Source organism: Aplidium turbinatum, chromosome 2 (genome assembly GCF_918807975.1).
Source record: "Aplidium turbinatum chromosome 2, kaAplTurb1.1, whole genome shotgun sequence".
NCBI lineage: Eukaryota > Metazoa > Chordata > Ascidiacea > Aplousobranchia > Polyclinidae > Aplidium > Aplidium turbinatum.
The window spans coordinates 20,248,743-20,275,043 of NC_137473.1; the positions used below are offsets into that span (position 1 = coordinate 20,248,743).

Consider the following 26,301-nt stretch of genomic DNA (forward strand, 5'->3'; position numbering starts at 1 on the left):
ATAACGTTAACGGATTTAACATTAAACACACAAAAAAGAAAACAAGAAAAAACTACTAAATCCAACGCTTTCGACACCACATAGTGTCCTCACTCCTCATCAGGAATAATTATACGCTACATCCAAGAGAAATAAAAAAATGAATTTAAAAATTTTACATTAAAGCTGTACAAGCGACACCTCCCAAAAGCACCATAAAAACTGACACACGAGTTCAATGCAGGATGCACAAATTGGCGGGGGACAGATAACATGATATGCACAACACCAAACATTAAATAATAATAATTTTATTGCAGCCTGATACTATTATTGTGCACAGATGTCCAATTCTTCAGTAAAATGTTGTATGGTGTGCAATAGCCTAGCCCTAAGCAAACATCACGCGTTTTGCCCAAGACAAAGGGGGCCCGGAGTGAGAGGGGGGCCCGGAGTGACTGTTCGTACCCCTAGTGAAAATTTCTCTCAGAGGCCCTGCCTGGGCGACGTCCTACAATAGAATCGTTGCACCACGCAACAACTGCTTTATTGGGATTGTAATCCAGTACTGCGGGACCATCTAACGACACTCGCACGAGTGTCTCTAATGTGGCTGATTTTAAAGCAGTTTGCCACTCCCCTAGAATTCTTTTTAGCAACGAAAAACAACGTTCGACATGTGTTGACGATGACGGCAAGGTAATAAAATAAGTATTTCAATGATGTAAAGGATATTACTGAAAGAAGCATGATTTTTGCAAAATAAGATCAAAAAATGTTTTCCCCTCGGATGTCAACTAACCTAGTTCTCCTTTTTAACAACGATTCAATGTCCGACAACATCGAATCGACATAAAAACGACAATATTGCCAGCCGATGTAAGTTAGCACTTTGGATTAAGACTTTGTTAAAATAAACGTCGGGAATTACAAACAAGACTTACAGCGATGGTGATCGCAGATAATGGATATATTCCATCAATAACAAACATTCCCGCACAATGCAACAGTGGCGATTATGATGCGCTGACCTAATTTTGCGTCACTCTTTGATACTACATATTTTCGACAGTTAATCCACAATCATTCTATTGCGAAATTAAATAATTGGCTAGAAGAAAAGACCAGCGTCCAAACTTGGCCGATTGAGGAGGTAGCACCGGCGGTCATTCAAGCACTACTTAGCGGCCATGGCCGCAGACTGCTTTAAGGCTTGACAGTAGGTTACATCATAATAACATAGTATGATGCCCTTCTTTGTATACCGAACACTTGTAGGCTATCATTACTCAATACATAGTGAGCTGATAAATTAGCATTATCGCTATATCTTATCTTAAAACTTGAAAAAAAATTGGCCTTTTAGTAAACAAAAGTGCCCTTTTTTGTAATCTTGCCCCCCCCAGTCAAAAATCGTTCCGGCGCCCCTGGACGTCTGCACTCACAGTCAAAGGCAGAATGGCCCATTTTAAGTTCAAGAAACAAATGTTTTCAAATTATTTCGAAACTTTTCTTTTAATACTTTTTTTTTATCACGATTAAGCATGATGTAATGGGAAAATCAACTGCATAAGTGCACCAGAATTACGATCAGGCTAATCTTTTTTTTGTATGATACAATAAGCAACATAAATTTATAATTCCTAAACACAAAAACTGAAATAAACGATGAAATTTTGTTAAGGAATTTGGATTTCATTTTTTAAATTTTATTTATAAAGAGGTGACCGACGCTGTTGGGGCATGACGTTTGAACTCATAGGAGAGCAGCAATAAAAGTTTACTTACGTGGGAAAACAACATTTCCACGACATTCTGTCTTCTTTTTTTGTCAAATTAAACACAAAAAAGAAAGATTTTTTACCTTACTTTTAAAATAAAAGAGTTTTTCTGAGCTAACTCTCTATGAAATATACATTACTAAGTAAGAAACAGCTCATCAGTTTTTGTCTTTCGCAATCGAAATAAATCGCTTTATCCAGCCGACAAAATATACTGAGATTTTTTACTTTTTTTACTCCTTTTATTTTAACATACTATGACGTATCAATCCAACTATGTCGCAGTAAAAAAGACTATTATTCACAATATGATACATGACGTATCAATCGTTTTGAACATACTTTTTTAAAACTATAGAACACAACACATCTTTGACTTTGTTTAAAGTTGAAAAGTCAGTTTCTTTTCAAACGTGTTGCTTTATCTCATTTAAAACCAGATGAATAAGTTAAATTCCTGCGGCAGCTGCATTTCATGGATTTTTTCTATTGTTGCTTTTTGTTTCAAGGCTTGTATGATTTGCGCTTTTCTGAGAAACGACAACGAAGACCTGACGAAATTGGAGCTTCATGATTTCCTTGTTGATCAATCCATGATTTTATCATGCGATTATGAAAAAAGTTTCAACAGGAGAAACCGCGTCAAATGGAAGTTCGAAGGGTAAGTAAAAAGTTATTTTCTCCTTTGTTTGAAGCTAAATATAAGTTAGGCTGGTCACATGTGAAAGTACAGTCAGTGACAAGGCCGAAACAGGATTTTCTAAAGGTTGATGGCAATTTGATAAGATTGATATGTGGGCTCATTATCAGTAGCCTTGACTGGGGGGTCCAGGAGGTAGTTTTGGATCCGGGATGATTTTTGGGCCCTGGAACCTTTTCAAGGGGACCGGAAACTTAATGAAGGAACTGCGTATTTTGTGGATATAGTGCGCTTTTTTTTAAAAGTGTCTTGATTTGGGACGCAAAGATCTGATTGGTACCAGGCCCAAAATATCCACTCAACGACCCTGCTCATTATAGCTACTTTTTTACCCTAGCAATAACTATTTGATACGTCACTACATGTGTGATTCGTTTAGCATTCGCAGCCTATGCAAATTTTAGCAAAAATAACTAGAATTTATGTTTTCATATCTCGAAACTTGATGAAATAAAAGCAATCCTCTAGGTTCAAATTCTCTGAGTTTATGGCTCCATTACCATAAAATTTTCATAGATCTGTTTTTAAAGCGTATACCCTACACAGGGCCTCTGAGAGAAATTTTCACCAGGGGTACGAAGAGTCTTTCCGGGCCCCCTTTGTCATGGGCAAAACGCCTGATGTGCGTATTGCATACCATACAACATTTTACTGCAGAATTGGACATCTTTGCGCAATAATAGTGCTAGTGTATTATAATAGGCTTGTCAAACGAAGCTTGTCAAACAAGAGCTAACGAGACTGTTCAGCGCAGGGTGGATAGGGGAGTGCCCTTTTCAGGGCACAGCAGTGCTCGCACTGTCGAAAAGTACCGACGACCCTCCGTACTGCAGCTGAACACTGAGGGCATCACGGCCAGCAAGCTCAGCATCATCGAGCACCTGGCCAAGCACCTGGCCAAGCATCAAGCCCTCATCATCCTCCTCCAGGAGACCCACTGCACATCTGTGGATAAATCGGTACTAACCAACTTCACACTCGCAGGCGCAACCTGCAGCAGGAAGCACGGCCTCGCCACGTTTGTCCATGACCGGCTGAGCTGGTCCTTGGTTGATCAATCCCAAGCTCAATCGGAGATCGAGTGGCTTTGTATAGATGTAGTAGGCTACAACATCGTCAATGTTTACAAGCCCCCACCTTCGCGGATAACATCAACAGCCATCCCAGTGATCCCCCACCCCAGCCTCTACGCTGGCGACTTTAACTGCCACCACACGGACTGGGGCTACAACTCCATCAACAACGACGGAGAAAGTCTGGCCGCTTGGGCAACCAACAACAACCTCGCCCTCTTATACGATCCTAAGGGCGCAGCGAGCTTCCTCTCCGGTCGTTGGAACACTGGCATGAACCCAGACCTGGCTTTCGCAAGTGATGACCCCGATGATCGCCAGCCGGACAGACGTGTGCTAGAGAAGTTCCCAAGGTCTCAACATCGACCCTCGCTTATCACGTCCCCCTTGCTCGCCACACCTGTTCCGAGCAAGCCTGTCAAGCGATGGAACTTCAGAAAGGCCGATTGGGAATACTACAGCTTCCTCACAAACGAAGCTACGCAGTACCTCCCATCCCCACACACCATCAAAGTGGACGAAGCCTACCAGAACTTCTGTGATGCAATCATATCTGCGGCAAAAGACTCCATCCCGCGAGGTCGACGAAAAAGCTACATACCTTGCTGGGATGTGGAGTGCGACAGGCTCTACCGCGACTTCCTCCGTTCCCCCCAGAGCACCGCCACCTCCAACTCAGCAACAACCCTGCTGGCGGGATTGGATTCAAAGAGGAAGGAGCGCTGGACAGAAGCCATCGACTCAACCGACTTCACGCACTCCAGCCGCACAGCATGGAGTACACTCAACAACCTCACTGGCAGATCACGTGCCTCTCGTCGCCAATGCCCCATTTCAGCAAATGCCATCGCCTCACAACTTGTGAAAAATGGAGTGCACAGAACGAGAGGCCGTGAATCAGACAAGTCCGCCCTCAAGGAAATGACGGACCTCTGGAAGGTCCCAACACCTGTCGAGGGCAACATCTCTGGTGAGTTTACCTCAGAGGAATTTGCCTCCGCCCTCCAGCACCTAAAGCCAGGCAAATCCCCGGGCCTTGACCACCTATGCCCGGAACTAATACTCCAAGCTGCCCCCACTATGAGGTCCTGGTTAAAAGACTTCCTTTCCTGCTGCTTGCGTCACCTGCGCATCCCAAGAATCTGGAGAAGATCCTTAGTGGTTGCAGTCCCGAAGCCGAAGAAGCCCCCAGGGGATCCGAAGAGCTACCGTCCCATCTCTCTGCTCTGTATCCCCTTCAAGATACTCGAAAGACTTATCTACGCCCGTGCCGAACCGATAATAGACCCTCAGCTCCCTCGGGAACAAGCCGGCTTTCGCCACGGAAGATCAACCGTAGACCAGGTCACTCTGATGACCCAACACATCGAGGATAGCTTCTCGGCAAAAAAGAAGGCTGGCGCCGTGTTTGTCGATCTCACGGCTGCCTACGACACTGTATGGCACAGCGGCCTTACCTGCAAACTACTCCGTCTCCTTCCTGACAGGCACATGGTCCATATGATTATGGAACTTGTGCAAAACCGCAGCTTTACCCTTTCCACCGGTAGCGGCCGACGAAGTAGACTACGTCGACTCAGGAACGGCGTCCCACAGGGCTCTGTCCTGGCCCCCCTCCTCTTTAACACTTACATCTATGATCTGCCTGACACCATCTCCAGGAAGTATGCTTACGCAGACGACTTGGCTCTCCTACATTCAGCCGGAGATTAGCAGTCAATGGAGAGGAACCTAAGCCAGGACATGTCAACTATATCAACATATCTCCAGAAATGAAAGCTACAGCTCAGCAAGGCAAAGACAGTGTCGGCGGCCTTCCATCTAAACAACAAGGAAGCAAAACGTGAGATCAACATTATCACCGATGATGAACGCCTGCCATACTGCGCCGAACCCACCTACCTCGACGTAACCCTGGACAGGTCACTCACGTACCGACGACACCTGGAGTCACTGCGCAAAAAACTATCTGCGCGCGTTACACTTTTGAGGCGGCTGGCAGGTTCCGGCTGGGGAGCTGACGCGAAAACCCTTCGCACAGCTACCTTGGCCCTCGTCCATTCTATCGCTGAGTACTGCGCACCAGTGTGGTGCCGCAGCTCTCACCCGCCACATTGACACCGCCATCAACGACGCACTACGCACTGTGACTGGATGCCTGCGTCCCACTCCAACGGAATGTCTTCCCATCCTTGCAGGCATCCAACCTGCTGAGCTTTGCCGTAAAGGAGCCATGATTTCCCTTACTCGTCGCGCACTGGACCCCGACCACCTCCTCCACAGTACATTCCAGCGCCTACATGGAGAACAGCAGCGACTGAAATCAAGACGCCCATTTGCGCCCGCCGCACGACAGCTTCTGAACAACGTTGAAGATCTTGGAATAAGTGCGGCACACTGGACGAACTACACATGGAACACGGAGTGGCAAAACAACACCTCCCGACTCCGTGATTTCCTACCCGACGTCGATCTCCACCCTCCGGGAATGTCCCTCGCAAGACTTGCGTGGGTCCGGCTTAACCGCCTACGAACCGACGTCGGTCGCTTTCGTTCAGACATGTGCAGATGGGGCCTGGCTCCCTCACCGGGATGCGAGTGTGGTGCCACAGACCAGACAGTAGACCATGTCGTCCATGACTGCCCAGTGCCCAATCCATCAACCACCACATGGAACGCTTGGACTGAAGGCCCTGGATGATGAGACTGTTGAGTGGCTGATGACCTCATGCCCAAACATATAGTCCGGAAGAAGACAGCTCATACGACGAAGAAGATTTAGTGTTTTGTGCATATCATGTGATCTGTCCCAAGCCAATTTGTGTAGGCCTATCTTGCATTGAATTCGTGTGTCAGTATTGTTGTTGATGGTGCTGTTGAGATGTGTCGCTTTCACAGCTTTAATGAAAAATTTTCAAATTCATTTATTTATTTCTCTTAGATGTAGCCTACAATTGGATAGGAGTGTGTAGCCTCTACTTAGATGTAGCCTCTACGAAATCGGAGTGTAGGGAGCTGACTTTGTTCAGCCCCCATCTCTATGGAAATGCCTCAACGCGGTATAGACTAGAGGTGAACCCAGGCTAAAAACTAGGCTCATTTCTAGCAACACCTGAGGCTAATAGACACACGTAAATGTCCCCAACGGCAATCTCTTTTCGGCGGAAGAGGGCAGTGTCTGATGGGCAGGCATCCTGTAAGGCGGGCCTCGATGAACAGAGCACGCGGCAGCCCGTTGCAACCAGTTCCCCTGAAGCTGCACGTTTCGATCTAATTGGACCGCAGTAGACATGGAGCTGGTCAAGAGTGTGTGCGTAGCCCTCGCGTAGTCACGACCACCTTAAACAACCATACGAGCGAATGGCCTTTGTCTCAATTTGGACCTGGACCAAACAAATCCCAATGGCGATGATATCACGGGTAACGGGGCAGGCTTGATAGAGTTGGAAGCCCCCAGCCCGGTTTCACACATTGGCGGCGGATCTATGATAATTGTCTTCCAATGAACTGCGGTGACATTGGGTTCCGGTAGCAAGACCCGTGTCTGGGCTTGCCTATCTAGGATTTCCTGCCAGAGTTGGCAGGGACCATCGTATGTGGAAGGGTGTCATAGGCCATCACGGTATTGGGACATGTAATGCAAACGGAGAATGACGACCACAATTATTCCGGTTGAGGACACTATGTGGTGTCAAAAACGTTGGATTTAGTAGTTTTTTTCTTGTTTTGTTTGTGTGTTTAATAAAACATGTTAAATCCGTTAACGTTACTGAGTGTTATATATATCTGGTACAAGCTTGTTAAAACATAACCAAATTAATCATCTGACCAATAACCTTTCGTCATTAACTTTTGCATTCACCACATGTCTAGCAGAGGTGAACAAAGTCTTTTTTTGCTCAGGCTCCGCCATTGCGCCGAAAGTATTGACTCCGGCTCCTGCTCCAACTCCTAAATTTATTTTGAAGTGAAATAAGCGTGGAACTACCTTTTTCAAGTAGTTTTTAAAAACACAAAAAAAACACCCGGCTTTTTCTCAAACCTGCTTTTGCTTCACTATGCCTCCCCCCCGGACAGGAGAATAACCAACTTTTATGACTTAATTTGGAGTGTTTTTGACAGAACATTTTTGCACATAAAACATTAAATCACCACTTTGGGCCCCTAATTTTCTCGCAATGCACTCAATTACCTTTTCGGGCCCTTTTGCTACATTACGGGCCCCCAGAGCTAAAGAATAACAACTTTTATGCTTGAATTTAGTCGTTTAGGATGGTTTTAAACTTTTAACCAAACATTTTTGCACGTAAACTATAAAATCACAGTTTCGGCGCCCTCCAACAAACACAGGCCTGGGCCCTCAAGGGTACGCCGTACCCTCCGTACCCCCCTCTCATAGGCCTTGACCCTACAACCAAACTGTGTTGACTAGTTTTAATAAGTCTTAGTGACAGCACATCAACTGTGTCGTAAAGATTCCTATTTTATGAGATAACGTTACGAGGTCAACTAACACCAGTTGTGCCATGCTGTCGGGGCGTGCAGCAGCTCCACTCCGGTAAAAACCAAAAAGGACTTGGCAACACTGGTACTAGTGATATTTTTTGTCGTTTAATGAAAGTTAAACCAAAGCGCCCAGCAGACGTCAGTGCAACGTACGAACACGCACACAAAGTAACAGTAATTGTATTGAACTGTCGACGAGACGACAGCGACGAGAAAGAAGAAAGTTTATGTGACAACACAGCAACAACAAACTATTAACACACAGAACTTACGAATTAGGCCTAATGCGGAATTACAGATCACGAATTATAGTGGATTCCTATTTTCTCACCGTCTATTTTGTGGCTCACGGAAACAGCACAGGGAGAAACGCAACAATTGAATTCAATCGCTGTAGATCGAAACTGAACATATAAACAGTAAAATTGTAGGCTATTAAATTCAAATGGGTGAGTCCCATACTTGATCCATACATCGGGGGATGAGAAGATGAGGTTCTCATTACCTGTACACTAAGCCATCGGCACTAAATTCACATAGCCTGTCAGTAAAGGTTGTAGTAGGATATTAAGCTTACCGTAAACTGTGGTGATTACACACAGGCGGACGACAGATGAATAACCGCACAGACTTTTTGATATGATGGTCAGAAATAAAAACAACTGAACTGAATATGTTAACACAGTAACAAACTTATTCTGATTCAACTAAAAAAACAGCAGCACCGTTATTACCTCAAATTGAGTATCAGTCCCTAACTAGTTGCTGTAAAGTGTAAACGATAAATTGATCTTTGCGTGCACTGCACAAAAATCAGTGAACAAAAATAATCATCACACCTCGAGGTAAGATAGTACGGGTTGCCACTTAAGGAATTCAAATTTAGCTGGTGACGCATAAAAGAAGGAGGCGGACAAATACGACGTAACACCCCTACTAGAGTGCACCAAACCCCCTCATGAAAAAAAATTGTCATGGTAGTATATTAAAGTTGTAACATCCTTAGAAACAATCAATTGTGTGAAACATTACCAAATTTGGATGAACTCTACCAGGTCCACATCAGGCTTGAAAAGAAGAAAAATAACGTCATTCCACATGAAGTTCAGCAAATTAGGAAAATATTTCGAAAAAATACTTCTCAGATTTTGCTGAAAAGTTGTCATACTATGCATTAGGCTACCAAGCAAAAGACTCACAAGTTTTATATCAATATCTCAAAGGTAGAGTACCACCCTCGTTTTTGACTTTTAGAGGTAGCGTATAGCAGTACACGCCATATTTAGGGCCCCATGACTTCCATTGTAAATGTAGTGGAAAACTAAAATTTGCTATGGTAGCTCATTATAAACTACATTAAACAATTTAACAATAAAAAACAACATTTCTTGATGTATGGGTAGTAGGTGGGTCACTAAAATCTTAATATTTTGCCTCATAAAGGTGTTATTAAAGGTGTATTTATAGTTATTATAGAATATTTCTCTAAAAATGGTGATTTGCAATAATTGACAACTTTGCTTATAACTACCATATCAAGTTTGAAAGTTGTGGTGCAAGTAACAGAGATCTTATAAGGGTCTGAAAACCTTATCAGGCAGAAATGATCCTTTTACCCCTGATAACACCAGAAACAATATCGAGAAAGCTTACCAACTCTGGGTGGGGCACTAACCCACAAACCCTCAGAATAACCGCATTGGCTCTGTGCTACTCTAAGGCAGAATATGCTTGCCCTGTTTGGAACAGTTCTTGTCACTCAACAAAACTCAACACTGCAGTCAATCATCCTTGTCGCCTGATTACTGAATGTCTGAACCCTACAAATACAAACAAACTTTACCTGCTTGCGGGTATTGCACCACCAGACATTACAAGAGATGTTAACAGTAAAGCTTAAAGGCTAAAGAAAATATGTGACAAAAGACACCCTCTCTATGGACAAACTGCTGCACAGACCCGGTTGAAATCAAGAAAAAGCTTCCTAAAACATGTTCGCACAAGAATGTGTCGATCTTTGGGGTATCAATGAAATTTAGAAGACTCGTAAGAAGACCCGTAAGTTTAGAGCTCTAAATGACCATGTATGCATTTTATGGTCATATGGTCGTCCAACTGCCTGTTGCAGAGTAACACAAGACTAATGCATTTTATTCACTGCTAGACTACCATGGATAGTTTCATCCTTGTCACTTAGCATTACAAGGCGTTACAAGCACATGAGATCAAAATATGCATTTTTTAAGAACCTTTGTCTAATAGCAATGTCACGAATCTTTCTATCTCTTACCAGGAAAGCGACTTGGAAAGGATTAATGACGTAGTTTAATGAGATATCAACAAAAAGCAGTCAATTAAATGGTCGAATAGTCCTTCTAGTGAGATGATAAATGTAATCAAAGTAATAGGGAATAGCAATAGATTCCAAAACCGGTAACTCTTACAATCGATTTTAATGTACTTCACTCACAGCTTTTCATACAATTCTAATCTCGATCGCAACTTGTAATAGCACCAATTCTCATCCAATCGTATTCAATAACTTCAACTTCAATTTAACTCTCAGTTAACAATCTTCTAACCACAATCTCGACCTCTATATTACTATATATCAATTACCCGTAAACATCTTTGAGACGTTATTACAACCTACCACCTGGCAAATTGTTCGATCTTGATGGAGAAACTTCTAGATTTTCACGTAATGCAGAACCTTCTAGAAATACGTCACATAATAAAGATTTCGCAATCAGAGGTATATAACCGAGAATAACATTTCGTAAGAATTATACAGTTGCCAAGTTGATTTCTGTGGAGTTATTAGACCAGGGGTCGGGGACCCATGGCTAGCGAGCCATATAACATATATGGTTCTTCGTGACGCCATCTGGCTCAAAGAAAGTTTTATTATAATTTAAACCTGACAATACACTCAGAAAGTACCAAGTTCAATGCATTTTTTCAAATTTTTCTGAGGGAGCCCCCCCAGAATACCAGCTGTTTTTCTCATATTCAGTAAACACATCGCCTTACTTTTACAACTCATTACCTGCCACTACAGGTTGGTTGTATTAAGTGTTAAAGCATTATATGGCTCTCATACAATCACATTTACAAAAATAAGCTTGATGGCTTTCTAATATAGGCTACACCACCTCAGAGATTGTGATGTTGCATTTTTGAAAGTATATTTGTAAACACAAAATTTGGGCAAATTTTGTTCGCCCCTCCAAAATAAAATGCTTTATTCTCCTACGGCTATGACTCCATATATCCTTTTTTGTAGGTTTTTGTCCTCTTTTCTCAAGAAAATAAAGTGTTATTTGAGCACACTCAAGAATGCGCAAATGTCTTCTTTTTGCATTTTGAATTTTCTTGTTACCACAGATTTGACAAAGCAAAACGGGTCTACTATCCTGCCAACCTCACCTACATTCGTGTTGACGTAATTGCGCGCAAGGATTCTTCACAACTTCTCATATACCCTTTGGTCACATCAGATTCAGGTGATGTCATACCAGCTCAGTTACAATGGCTAGTGTTGTTGCAAATGTTGCACTTATGCAACAAATATTTTTGGGAAGTACATAACTTTGGAAGTACAGCACATGAATGAATATTTGTGAAGAAAATGAAAATATTCTGTATTAGGGTTATGAATTCTTGTTTTGTAAAACTTTTTGCAGAAAAACAATTCTGCAAAGGATATAGGCCCATTAGGAAAAGTGGAAGATTTTTTTTTAAACAAAACCTCGAAAGGAAACACGTTATTGGCATTTGCACTGCTAAATATTCTGTATTAGTTGGACTACACTTTTTTTTTTAACAAAGTCTAAACATTTGATTGTTATGGTTGGACGCCACCGGGATCGATGGGTTAAATTCAAACGTGAGTACCAGCCTACGTCTAAATCGTTTATTCACTGCATTGGTGTAGTAAATTCCATTAAATCACGCACGAATATGAGTAGCAGCCCCCTTCTGGAAAATGTAACTCTTAGAAACAGACTGCAAAACAGAATGCATTACCAACAACCACATCTGGTTTATGACCACCAAACATGTAAGCTTCATTGGATGGATGGTCATCTATTTTTGTTTTGATGCGAAAAAACGTACATAAAATAAAAAAGCATACAGTGTGCATCCAATGAGATAGTGCGAAAGACCGTAGCCCTATGAAGGCATATAGGAGATCGTCGAGCTTGTACCCTCTCATTCAAACAGATGTACGAAAGCAAGTAGGCCTATTGAGTTTTTAAAATGGAAATTAACACAATGAAGAAGAAAAACGAAAGAAGTGAAAAGAAAAAAAAAGAAAAAACAACGAATACGTACGCAAGTAGTGCAAAAAATAAATAATAATGACATTGGAGATAAAACCAGATAGTGGTTGTCGCTTCTACTCAGGGCCGTGTTAGCCGCCCTCGGCCGAGGAGCCCACGACTGTTTAGGGACCCACAGATTTTATTCTGCTTCATGTTTTTTGAATGCTTAAAAAAGAAAAAATCTGCTACAAAAGTTCGATAATCAATAGCTTAAATCATGCAAAGCCGTATTTACTGCTTTCCAACCCCCAAGGTGGGCTGAGGGCCTACCTTGGGGCCCACGCGTATTTAGTTCGTGCAGCGTTTCGGCTTGTAATTTTAAACATTTGATATGTAATTTTATTTCCAATTTTGCAAAATTTTCTTACTCGCTTTGCTTGCTCGATCACATTTTATTTACCTAACTAGCAATGTTGGGCATGCATAGTTTCAGAAAGTGAATTAAAAGAGTAAAACGTTTTTTGTATCCCACAGAAACTAACGAAATAATTATAGACCTAATATTCCGAAGTAAACACTGCTCACTCAAATACCGGTAGCCTAGTTGATTAAAAATTAAATTGATAAATTTCGGTATTAATGGAGATAGGTTAAACCAGTGAAATGTAGCCTACCGTGAAACTCCATAAAGTAAAGCAAGTTGAGGACACCTCAGATAGATGAAGTGTTAGCCTGCTGAAAAGCTGCCATGCCGGCCCTTATCGGGCTATAAAAACTTTCAAGAAATAAATTATTGAAATCCACTTGTAAGATTTTTTACGGTTTGCTGGAATTATAAATGTGAATTTTTCCCCCTACACTGAAAGAGTTTGCGGCCATAATCTAACGCTATCTCGTCCTATTTTTAAGAGCCATCACTAAACATAGGGGCCCACGGTGGATTTTTTGGGGGGAAAAGATGGTGCTCACACGGCCCTGCTTCTACACCTCTTGCTTATTGAAGAATTAAGTGCTTTTTGCAGGTTTTGCTGAATGGTTTGTAGCCTTTTTCCACGTTATGTTTCATGTTTGGTGGTAAAATGTCCCATACCTTGATTCCCACGCATTTTTCACTTTTTTGAAATAATTGTAATCACAAGGCCAAGATTTGTTTGTTTTACACTAACGTTGTAGATTATTTACAGTATGGTCTGAGGACAACTTCTCTCGACAACTGTGGCTGTGGACAACTTCTCTCGAATGAGAGTATTTTGATGTCAAAATACAGCAAATAACTAAAAAGGGAAAGAATCAAAATTATACGGCAGTAGGCTATACTGCAGTGTAGACTAGAGTGAGACCGACTCTATTTGAATAGGCTGTCATTGAGGAATCCAGAACGCTAGTATGGCAAGAGAGCTTTACAAAAGTCGAATATGATCTGTCCGGCTGGCATTTTCCTAGCAAAATTATAAAACAACTTTTCTGTACAAGTTCCATACTTTGCTGCGTCACTGGAGCGTTTTCATCAAGCAAAAATCATTGAAGCCAACACTACTTTTGCAATTATAGCCTACTGTACACCAGTTGACGAAATAAGTTTATTATGTCACATTGCTACAAACTTCATAACAAAAAACATTACAACAATGATTGCTAGCTTTGGGCACAAGAGCAATGTAAATTCTGTCCACGAATATGCTTTGATATGAAATTGATGATAATCTAATAAAAAATAGAGCCCAAAGGGTATTATTAGTATTAAACTCATGTTTAGCAAACGTTTCGAATACTAAGCTGTGTTCATCTTCAGTGCTATAAATGTAAGTTTTAAAAATGATACAAATTATGTCAACATTCAAAATGCTTGTAAGTTATTTAGACGAATTTCAAGCAGTTATTCCGTTCTTATATTTGCATCCAAAATGTTTAATTAGTTGTTTTATTATTATTGGATGTGAGCGGCTTTTGAAGCTTGTGGTTAAGTCTGTTGAAGAAGCGTTTCTACTTTCTTGGTTTTTGCTACTATGTTTTGTAACATAAAGTTCTGATAAACTTTCAAGAAAATAAATAACTATCAAACATTTATCGACTTGTGCTGTTACGCAGGTCGTTACGATTGCATCATCAACAAGCGAGTATGCAGCTTCAGTGTGGGAATCCATCATCCAAGCCGCATGGACTATGTCATGAAGGCTAAAGGCCAAACGCCATGGGAAGATGCAGTTAAGAGCATATGTAATTAACCCTTCTTTCTGTTAGGACGTCTAAAATCATAATAATACAGTAGGCTAACATTTACTAGTTTCCAAGCAAACAAGTTTCTAGATGGAACTTGAAAGCATGTTACGTTCGTTGTCCCATCGCCAAAGCAGGACTTTTAATGCAGATCGCCAGTGCTGTTCCTGACAGTGCCATGACAAAGTTTTAAAACAATCATAAAAGGCTAAAATAAATTTAATCGACAGAACGCGTGATGCGGACCACTTATTCTGCATCTAACAAGCTCGGAGGCATGCAAGATTGTTAGACCAGTGGCCTACAGCAGGGGTGTCCAACGTTTTCCCCAGGCGGGCCAAATTTGACAATGCAGAAGTGCCCGCGGGCCAACAATAACTTACAATTTTATTTTGTGTGAAGAAAAGTGCATTATATAGTAATATTGTGTTATTCAATGCCGTTTTTATACAGCAAAGCAATATGCAGATTTAAGTGTTTTGTTATGTAATAAGTTACGTACCATGGAATGTGATAAGTCAGGCCATATAAGTTAGGCGTATCTGCTTTTCCATTATAGCCTAAATTGAAACATTCAAAAACTTTGTAGAACACAGCTGAGTTGGTATGAAAGATAAAACCGACGTCTTGACTTCAATACTCAGGTCAAGTCTGGTTTGGGGTTAGTGGCAGACAAGCGTAAAACATCACGTACAGTAGTGTTGAATAGCTTCATACCGTAACTTAAATTATTCTTTCTATGGTGGCAAATAACTACTAGCCTAGACCGACCGTAGCCTATACGTAGGCTACTGGTCGTTTCGTTGTCTCGCTACCAAGAAAAAATTAAACATTGTAAGTTATGTATTTTTGTTTTGTGTTACCTTTGTGTTTTTTTTTGTTTTAAATAAACAATTGATTGATCGAATTGGTTGATTGTATGCGGGAGTCGCTCAGTTTTGATCTCAAATGGACCGAGAACATCTGCTCAGATAAACATCCTCAACGTTTTCTTTGCAAAACGTTTAAATTTCTAATTTTTTTTATTCAGCTACTGGTAAAAAAGTACGAGGAAAAATATTGCACTGACTACTTCGGCATTCAGCATTGCAGTGAAGCTCAAATAGCTGCACGTGAGCTGGAGCTTCATCAGGGTTTACGCAGACAGGGAATAGCAGTATCTGACTGTCTTTTTCAATTGCGAAAAAAAAAAAAAACGAAAAGCGGTCGTTAAAGTCGCTAGCAAAGAAATGAATAAATGCTCAACTGTATCACGGTATCACTCATTAAGCCTACTATACTCTAAAGAAAAATAATTGATTTCGCAATTGTAGACGCAATAATGCTTTTAGTTTTCTCTTGTCCGGGCTTCTTGTCTAAGAAAATGCTATCTTAATTACTTTTCTTCTAAATGCAACTTGAATTGGTATGATTTCTATGTGTCTGCGGGCCAAACAATAACACATTGTGCAACAACATGCGCGGGCCGGACTTTGGACACCCCTGGCCTACAGGGTCTGTGGGTAGAAAATATCGTCACGTCTGTCTTAAAAATAACTTGAAAGAAATGCAATTTGTGATCTGAAAAAAAAAGGTTTCAGTTTTCATCGCTCAACTACAATGCATTAAATGAACGAATTTTATTTAAATCAAATCATTAGCTTCTGAACCAACGGGGAGGGGGATTGATTGAGAAAATGAGAATAGATGAGCATTTTCCGATTGAAAGAAAAATTGCTGTAAATTGCGTAAACTGGTTGAAACGTTAACAGATTTTCTGCCAACACATGACGCAGAATAAAAAAAAGAGACTAATTTCGTTTTACTTGTTTAATGCTAACTTTTCGCCGCCATCATGTTAAATGCAGGGTTGTGGAGTCGGGCGAAAAATATACGACTCCGACTCCTCGGTTTACTACTTGCCGACCCCGGACACGCCAACATCCTTTGCACTCCACGAATCCGACTCCACGCAGTCTTTACAGGGCTATGGAATCGGGCGAAAAATATACGACTCCGACTCCTCGGTTCATAGGCTAACTGGCCGACTCCGGACGCGCCAAAATCCCTACGACTCCACAGCCCTGGTTAAATGACACTGCTTATATCTCAACTAATACAATAGTCTAGTCGTTGAAGGGTTTTACCTTGACGTAATTGGTGTAAAGCTGAAATTTTGTACATTGGTTCTTTTCATTGTGTACAATGACCAAAAAAAAATCCCCGTGAAAATTTTTTGGTGAAAAAAAGTTATCCGCTTTTTTCGAAATTCCGCCATTTTTCTCAAAATGGCGGATGTCCAAATACTGAATTATTCAATTTTTGTCAAATTATTGTTAGTGTTGGTGCTCATTTAAAAGTAAATTTCATACTGCAAGTATTTCACATTTGCAAAGTTGTGGTCCGCCGTGATTGCCGGAGGAAGTTTACGGATACACGGAAAAAGAGTTCAGGGAAAATGCCTGCAAAGAAATTACGATCTGTGACAAGAAAATTCAAGCTTCTGAAGCCTCCAGTATACTGCGTCAAAAGGGTGCTGATGGGATTAATGCTGCCAATACTAATAGAAGGAACAACACTGTTGCGACAGCTGGTCGAAAAGTACACATAGACTGTCGTAAACGTTATAGGCCTACTAAGCCAATCGATGTACAGCTTAAGAAGAACAGAGAGGAAAGTGGGTCCTGCGTCACGAGGAAACGAAGTGTTCGAATTCTTGATGGCAATTTTCACAGTAAGACTCATTGTTTGTGTTGTGGGACTCGAGTTCTCACGGATAGACCTGGCTTTAGTTTTGTTAAAACAGATGTTTTTGCAAGGACTATATTAGAGTGTTGTGAGAGACGTTCTGACGATTGGTCATGCGCCGTGAAAGGTCGTATTGAATACTACGGTAGCGATTTGCATGCTGCAGACTGTTTATATCATCATTTTTGTAGTGTTACTTTTATATATGAATTTAACGTACCCTTGCAATGCAGCGGAGTACCTGAGGCAAAACGTCGAAAATTTGGGCGACCGAAGGATGAGGAACAGGACCAGGCATCTCTAAAGATGTGTTCCCATGTTGAACAGAATAATGAAGAACAGTTAACGATATCAGACCTCAGATCTAAAATGAAGGAGTTTTTAGCAAATGATGATTGCCTTCCTTATGGATCAAAATATCTGAAGACCCAATTATAGAAATAGTGCGGTGAATCTATTTATGTAAATGAAGGTTGTTGTGAATTGCCTTAAAACTTGCCTGAGTTCAATTTTGTATTCGTTGATTGACACGTTTATTTCACTTACTCTGTATTGTGCCTGTGTTGCTTGTGCGTTGACTAATCAGTTCGTTACAAACCCGATCAGTTGTACAAGTGTTAGTTGCCAGTCAGATGCCTAATTCTATTCTCAGTTATGTGTTTTATTTTCAGTAACTCTTTGTGTTTTTAGATGCTCTACTTCTAAGTTGATTAAAGCTTTCAATAAAGTAAAGTTTCATCACAATTTAATCAACTTATGACAGTGGAAGCATGCATATCGCGACATGGAAAGGCGAAGGGAAATCTGGAATATTCGTCAATTATAACAAGCAAGTATTTATTGTTCGACGTAGACGGTAAGGGGCCTTTGAAGTCAATACTGATCCTGTCTAGGGGACGGGTCGCTTTGATGAGTTGGCTCTCTTCAGGTTTGTAAAATGATGGTTTAAGCTCCGAGCATGTCCGACACGCAGAACAAACTTTGCGAACATCTTCTGTAGAGTAGGGTAAGTTTTTAGAACGCACGAAGTGCAGCAATCGTGTCACTCCGGGATGGCAGAGAGCTGAGTGTATGCTCGCGAGGTCAAGCTCTGCCGATATCGAAGTCCAGAAAGCCCGAGTCAATGAATCAGGGGCGACGTTATTTTTCCCCGGCCTGTATTTGATTGCGTAACTATACGACGATAATTCGAGCCGCCAGCACTGGATTTTATTGTTTTTAATCTTTGTTCGTTTACGGTTGTCTAGCATGAACGCTACGGACCTCTGATCAGTAACCAAAGTGAATTGTTGGCGGGAAAGAAAAAGAATCCATTTTCGCACCGCTTCCACAATGGCAGTAGCCTCCTTCTCCACAGCCGGATAATGTAATTCACCTCCTTGAAATGATCTAGACATAAACGCTACAGGTCGACCGGCCTGATTTAAGGTTGCTGAGACTGCGACCTCAGACGCATCGCATTCCACAACGAACGGTAGATTTTCATCTGTGGAACGCAGGGAAGCTCTTTCGATGCCTCTCTTCAGATCCTCGAAATCTTCTAACTCGATATCATTTAACGGGAACGACTTCACTTGTTTCAAACGGGAGATTTTATCAGAAAATTGGTATATCCATTTAGCATAGTAAGCAAATAACCCTAGGACCCTCTTTAACGACTTCGCATTTCCAGGGGGTGGAAGTTCTTTTAGGGGTCGCAATCGTTCTGGATCAGGTTTTATTATACCATTCCCTACTAAATAACCGAGAATATTAACTCTACGGACCGATGAAATAGTTTTCTTTTCGTTTAGAGTCCAATTCCGGAGTGTGAGTGCTTGGAGTAGACGCTTGACATTGTTGTCGTGCTCTATCTGATCACGACCAGCAACAGTGATATTGTCCAAGTATGGGAATGTATCGACCAGACCTTCTTCTTGGACCAGCTTATCCATTTCTCTCTGAAAGCCCGGTACCCCATTGGTTACTCCGAAGGGGATTCTGGTGAACTCCCACAATTTACCACATGCTTCAAATGCCGTAAAAATGTAATCTTTTGTAGCAATTGGGACTTGGTGGTAGGCGCTACGGAGATCAAATGTAGAAAATACGTGATAATTTGCCATTTCGTTAATTAAAGTATCGATTTTAGGTAAAGGGTAAGCATCGAGCTCCGTAAACAGGTTGATAGTTTGCGAATAGTCAACACATAAACGGCGTTTATCATTTTCCACATCTTTTACAACTACTATTTGTGCACGCCAGGGGGAAATGCTTGGTTGAATTATACCTTCAGTACAAAGACGAGTAATTTCTTTATTTATGAACTCTTGGTCTTGATTATTAAAACGTCTAGACTTCACGACTAACCCAAGCATAACTCCAAGCACTTCACGACCTTCCTATCTCTTGTTGGGAAGCAATGCTCCCAGATGCGCCTCACGCTACCCGCTCTCTTTTAAATACCTCGACTAACGCGACTCCACACGAATTATTCTTTCAATTTAACAGACGCTCTTGCTCAGGAAAATCCATACCAACGTGGCTTACACATTCCGGCCCAGTATTGCTACGTAACTTTGTTGTAATGTTGTTGTAACACTGTTGTTGTTGTACTAACACTGTTGTTGTAATGTAATGTTGTAAAAACTCCTTCAATCTAAAATGAAGGAGTTTTTAGCAAATGATGATTGCCTTCCTTATGGATCAAAATATCTGAAGACCCAATTATAGAAATAGTGCGGTGAATCTATTTATGTAAATGAAGGTCAGGGCCTTCATTGCATTGTCACTATGAGAGAGAAGACATCCGAAATCTTCCGATCTCATTTCCTAAAAACAAGGCATGAGGATGATGAAGAGTCACAAAGGAGAGAAATAATTAAAACTGCGGCAAAGCTCATCAAAAATGGTGCTCCATCTGTTAATGATCATTATCCAAGCACAGACGCACTCAATAATAATAATAATAATCGTGTTTTATTTGCCCCCATTGCGATACATAACAATAACATACAGTAACACTGCGATCACAGATGCGATAGCCTACAACAGACGACAGGAAGCAGCGAAGTGACATATAGGCCTAGTCTTCGAGTCAGCTGCTCCCCTTATTTTAGCTTGCCATTAGGCCTAAGTGTCTGTGCCGAGACACAGCCGCGTGCTCTGGAGCAGTGTCGAACCCACGTCCTTTCGAACGTCGCGCAGACGTTTTCACCACTCGGCTACGCAACCGACACTCAATCTCGGTCCTGCTCTAATGTAGCCCACTTGCCTGAAACTTTACGAACACTGTTGAGTTCCTTATTAGTAGGAAAAGACACAAAGCAAAATGTTGCAAGTAGGCCTATTGGCCAAGTTGTCAGACCACGAGCGGTGATTGCACCATTGCAAATTGGTCTTGCTGTTCAAGGACATCATTTGTACAGGTCGAGATTTCTTGTTGATACTTTACAGTTTACACAGTATGGGATATTGTTCTTCTTACGCAGAAGTTTTGAGGTTTGAAAAGAATGCAGCTGATTGTGTAGCGTCAGAATCCATTGTTCAAGAGAACATAGACCTACTCGAAAGTACAATGTTATTTGCAGCTGATAATGTTGATCATAATATTATCACCCTGGATGGGAAGGGGACTTTCCACGGGATGGGAATGATTGCTGCCTTGACACTGGGTCAGAAAGCAAACCGTGTGATTCCAAGGCACAACATATCACAACTCAACATCACAAAGAAGACTAGGATTGAAATCATGCAACTCCGCTTTGCCAATGAAGCGCAGAAGACATCACTGGCTGGTTATGTAGCCTACCTTTTTCTTAGGATCAAACCCTGAGCAATATTGTGAATGGTGTGGCCGAGGATGACGTTAATGTGCATGAACATAAACAAACGAAAAAATGATCGACTTGATCAGTAAAACATTTCGGGGTAGTCTAAAGGCTGCAAAGTGATCAATGCCCCAGGGGATGCTGATGTGCCGATTGTGAAGGCTACTGTTCTTAATGCAGTGTCACACTCGACAACGTTGATTGGAGAAGACACAGTTCTGTTGGTCCTGCTTCTTCATTATGCGCAACAAGCAAACAAAGATCTATATTTCCGTTTCGACAAGGAAAATGCTGACAAAGTGTATCAAAAATGGTGATGGGTGAAGAATTATGTTCCCAATTACTTTTTCTATATGCCTACACTGGATGTGACACAACATCAAGAATCTTTGGTGTGGGTAAGAAAATCTGTGTTTCACAAGCTGGTAAAGGGGGATGCTACTCTGAAAGACTGTGCCAATTACTTCCTTCTTCCAAAGCAGGCAGCAGCATCCATTGTGAACAAAGATTGTCAAGCGATGGCTGTGATTTTTGGGGGCACGCGGACGGATTCCCTCTCGTCAGCACTACAGAGTACTAAGAAAAAAAGTAGTCTCTTCCCAATCATTTGTGACACCAGAACGCCTACCACCTGCTGAGTCATCGACAAAATTTCACCGTCTAAGGGTTTATTACCAAATAATGGTATGGCTACGACAGAAGAGTGATATGGAAACTTACGGATGGGGTTGGAAACTGAAAGGCAGTCAGTTTGTGACAACAGAGTCGGACATGAATGCGGCCCCAGATTCCCTCTTATAGATTATCCACTGCAACTGCCTGTAGCACTGCTAGGTGTAGCTGTAGGCAGAATAATCTACCCTGTACCTCAGCATGTAGACAGTGCAACTTGATGCCTGTGACAATACGTACAATGAGTCATTACTGGATGAAGATGATGACCAGGACTTATTAAGCAACTGAATGTAAATAACTTAATAAGTGGTCTGCGATTCTTGTACTGCCAGTGTTTCACTATTGGTTTTGTTTCATATAAGTCTTTCCATTAAACTAATTAGTTAATTTCATTTTGAATTGTCTTATTGAATTCCTTACCTTTGAATTGTCTTATTGAATTGAATTCAAAACCTTAAACCTAGGGATAGACGCCAGAACTAGAGCTCTAGCATGAATATTAAGTGAATTATTGTCATTATACTGTTTTGGCGGCCATCTTGAAAATGACAACTTTCCGGTGCTCTGATGCTCCTAGATTTTTAATATATTATTCTTGATGAAATATACTAGAAAAAAACTTTGGAAAACCTTTTGTAGCAATTTTTTGGGGTCAAACCATATATTTACCTGACTGTAAGTGAACAAAATAATCGTTTTTGGAACAATTATACATTATCGTACCGGCAGGCTATTATATAATATTTTGTTAATGTCACTTCGTTTAAAGTCAAATATAAATGTTATTGAGTACCTACTTGCTTATTAATTGTGACAATGATAATATCATATTTTAAAGAAGCCATAGTATGACGATACTTCGAAAAAATATTCAAATTTTGTTTATCCTCCAATTTGAGAAAAAAAAATGGCGGATTTTCAAAAAAGGCGGATAACTTTTTTTCACCAAAAGATTTTCACGGGGATTTTTTTTTGGTCAATGTACATAATCAACAAAAACAATGTGCAAAGTTTCAGCTTTACACCAATTAAGTCAAGATTCGGCCCTTTTTTTCGCTTCAACGACTGGACTACAACGGGTAAGTAAAAAGTGAGAACAGTTCAGAATACAGAAATCTTGATGTTAACCAATAATGATGTCTTCGACTGCGGCTATCGTTAGATTAAGATTTGTTGGTCAACACATTTCAAAAGTTTCGCATCTGTTTCACTGGATCGATCACCAGCGAATAACTCCCTCTTCATCTCATTATGCTGATCTTCTGTTAAATTTCGCCTCCTGTGTTCACAGAAACCAAATATAATGCTTCACTCAGAAACTCCGATCACTTTTTGAGGAAGTTGCTTGTAGTAATGGAGTCGTGTGAATGAAATATTTATCTTGTCACAACGTTGAAGCGTCATTGAACAAACCTTTGAGTTACGCAGGTGGTTAGCGAGTACCAAGTCGGTCTGGAATGGATGGAGTGGACGGAATGTGATGGTTGCTCTGGCAGAGGAGAAAGAAGAAAGTGAGTGAACAGATGGAACCGAGTAACCTGATGTTGAATCAAGAAGTTCAGACCTAAATATGAAACTGGTCAGAAACTAAACTTTAATTAACCCTTGCAAAATGAAGTTCATTTTTTAAATAATTCCAGCATTCTATTTGAGTAAACTTTGTGAAAAGAGTCATAGTGTCGGTCACTTATTCTCCACTGTCAGAGCAATGGTGCTTTGGTTAGAATGTCATTCACTGTCATTGCATGTACAAGTACAACCCATGGCCGTCCAGCGCAATCGTGCGTCAGGAATCAAGAATAATTATGAATTCTTGCTTGAAGTTGAATAACATATTGAGACGTATTTCTTCTTCCTTTTGTCAACAGCCACTGTAAAATTCCATGCACGGTAGGAGATACAATAAGAATAATAATCATGTTTTATTTTGCTCCCATTACGACAATATTCATTGGACTGCGATTTCAGATGTAATACAATAATGTCAACTGAAAGTAACGAAAGGACGTATCTCGAATAACTTATTCATTGAGTCAGCTGTCTGCTATATTGTTTTGACAAGTCAGTGTCTTGCCGAAACATAGTCACATACTCACATTGGCTATGGAGCGGTGTCGAACCGCCGTCCTTTCGAACGTCGCAGAAACTTTCTTTGTCGCGCATACCTTATAGAGATGCATTATTAAAAAGAATTACATAAAAATACCTTTGACTTGTTGAGTACAGAACGTTTCAAATAATTACAATTTATACGAAAGGTTTAAATAAAAATCTTATTAAATATTACAACAATTTGATTAACCAATTTTTGACGAATATTTGATCAGGTTTGGGTTTTGTTACGTGACGTGGTCTGATGGCCGGGTGCAGTGCCGTTCTCCGTTGGTTCCCTTCCCATTGAAGGCAATAGCGAGGAGTAGACGAGAGGAAATTGTTGTCGACGTTTGTTATGACCAGTGCGTTGAAGAAGACGGTAAAGATGATAACGAAATAACATTAACATTCAATGAGATTTCCGTGTAGCTTGACGACCGAAGCTCACGTTTCACAAGTACCTAGCCTACAGGATAATTGAGATAGTTAAACTGAGCTCGTTAAGATTAGAGATCATTAAACTGAGCGAAGTAAATTGCACCACAGTAGCTAAATGACATAGAGCAAAGTGAACTAGATTTTCGGTTGGTTGATGTTGTTCTTGGAACTTTTTGAAAACAACCTTGCCACGTGCAATTTTCAGAACCGCTTTTGGTCAACACCCAACGTCTTGACGTCATAAACGGAGCTGACGTAACACTGACGTGTCACCAAAACATAAGTGTGCGTTCTCCTATCCGTTGGGAGCTCGATGGCCACACTTTGCTACGTAGTGATGTAAGCCACGGCTACCGATTGACACAACCGCTGTACATAGGAGAGGACAACAAGCTTCTAGTACACAATATCGAGTTACCACAGGGTGGTGTCATCAGGTGATTGACTCTGGTTTGTGAAAACACCGTTACTTTGATATTGATTCAAACCCCAGCAAAGTTGCTTCTGTCACATGTAACCGCATGATCTCAACCCTTTTACTTATTTGCAATGGACCAAGTGGTGGAGTACGGTAGGCCTGGTCCACTGTAGATGAGAGCTCTTAGAACACTTTTTTCTCGTGCAACCAAATTAACCTAACTTGAAATTTTATGCGTTCCTGTGATTGACAGTTTTAGGATATTACATTGAAGCAAAGTTGACGTAAATGATAAACCACCTTCTTTTCTACAATTTGCATCTCGTAAGTAGAAGAATGATATATGATTTATCTGTTTACTTTTTTGTAGCCTCCTCGGAATTGTTTCTCTGATTTGTTTTATAGCGTTTTCTGTCTTGGTGCAATGCTAGTCAGTTATCCAGATTTTTTCACATGCATAGGCCTTTTTCAATTTTCTTACTGCCTAAATCAGGCATAGACAGCCGTAGAGAAACATTTAGTCCAAGTGTACCTTTTATATGACGACATATATTGTATATATGACATATTCCTGACACTATCTGCTTTGTAAAGCGCTGTGGAGCAAAGTATTCTGTGATGGATACAGCGATATATAAAAACAAGCATTTATCATATAGGCTAATTGATGGATAGTTGTTTCTGCCTTGTCATTAAATTGTTTCAATACAAATTCGTCTTTCTGTTCACTTTGGTTCTGACATGAAACGAAGCTGAGGAATAAAAAATCATTGAAACGTGCATATTAATACAATGTTATTGCGCCATCCAATTATTTCACTTTCTCGAATCGGCAGGTTGGCTTGCGTAGAAGAAAGGAAACGACGTGTGGCGTTCAACCTCCATGTGCGCCCCTCATCCGATGTTGAAAAAGTTACATTCATGGATCACTTGTATTGGATCGGGATATCAACTGCCGTACAAATCACCGCGTTCCTCTTTGTCATGCTTTGTTACGTCACCGCGCAAAACTGCGCTGGTGACATAAAAAAACAAGCTCATGAATTTGAAATGCTCAAACAATCAGATAGTGATCTCGACGATGACAACAATGACGATAATGACGTGGACCGTGACACCAATGAGAGTGCAGATAGTGAGAATGATGATAACACAAATGACAGCGACGATGACGACATGCGAATTTAAGTCAGGAGAAACAGTCTTGAGCAAATTGATCACAACATTTGTAACAGATCGCTGATACCAGCACAGAGAAGAGGATTGATGTGGTAAAAATGCAGCTTTTAATAATTTTCGTTGCCGGTGGATGTTTTCCACAATTTTTAAATCTTGATCCACTATAGCTTTTAAGCTGCAATACTTTTCAAACTACTTGATGCCATGGAAGTTCACTAGCAATTGTTAGTTATTAATTTCGTCATGACTTGTGTTTTCGTTGTGTCTGCTTAATGAAGAATAAACGTGATTGAAGTTTTTTGAAGGTACGGAACCGCTCTTAAATTAAAAACCAAACTCGCTTAACTTGGCCTTCTCTTCTGTTGTTGCATTTGCAGACTGATGCCTAGTCGAAAACATAAACTGAGTTGACGGAAAGACAAAGAAGCCAATTATGT

At 40.9% G+C, this 26,301-nt stretch overlaps 1 protein-coding gene across 2 annotated transcripts; it reads left to right on the plus strand.

The window, feature by feature from the left end:
* The first annotated feature begins 2,153 nt into the window (after window positions 1-2,153).
* LOC145765365 (uncharacterized) lies at window positions 2,154-26,203 on the plus strand. Of its 2 annotated transcripts, XM_082577174.1 has the most exons (7): window positions 2,154-2,421; window positions 11,427-11,545; window positions 14,396-14,511; window positions 23,164-23,246; window positions 24,063-24,208; window positions 24,473-24,704; window positions 25,522-26,203. In XM_082577174.1, exons 1-7 carry the CDS (start codon window positions 2,201-2,203, stop codon window positions 25,871-25,873), a joined length of 1,269 nt encoding a protein of 422 aa, XP_082433300.1. In that variant the 5' UTR covers window positions 2,154-2,200; the 3' UTR covers window positions 25,874-26,203. The 2 variants fall into 2 exon arrangements, with proteins under 2 accessions (XP_082433300.1, XP_082433301.1); XM_082577175.1 differs by lacking the exon at window positions 11,427-11,545.
* The last annotated feature ends 98 nt before the right edge of the window (window positions 26,204-26,301 follow it).

Bases quoted from the DNA above. Each gene is read 5' to 3' on its own strand.
- LOC145765365 (XM_082577174.1), top strand. From the start codon at position 2,201: ATGAATAAGTTAAATTCCTGCGGCAGCTGCATTTCATGGATTTTTTCT. The intron at 11,546-14,395 runs GTGATGTCATAC...GCTGTTACGCAG, and splicing joins TTTGGTCACATCAGATTCAG to GTCGTTACGATTGCATCATC. The intron at 23,247-24,062 runs GTGAGTGAACAG...ATATTTGATCAG, and splicing joins GGCAGAGGAGAAAGAAGAAA to GTTTGGGTTTTGTTACGTGA.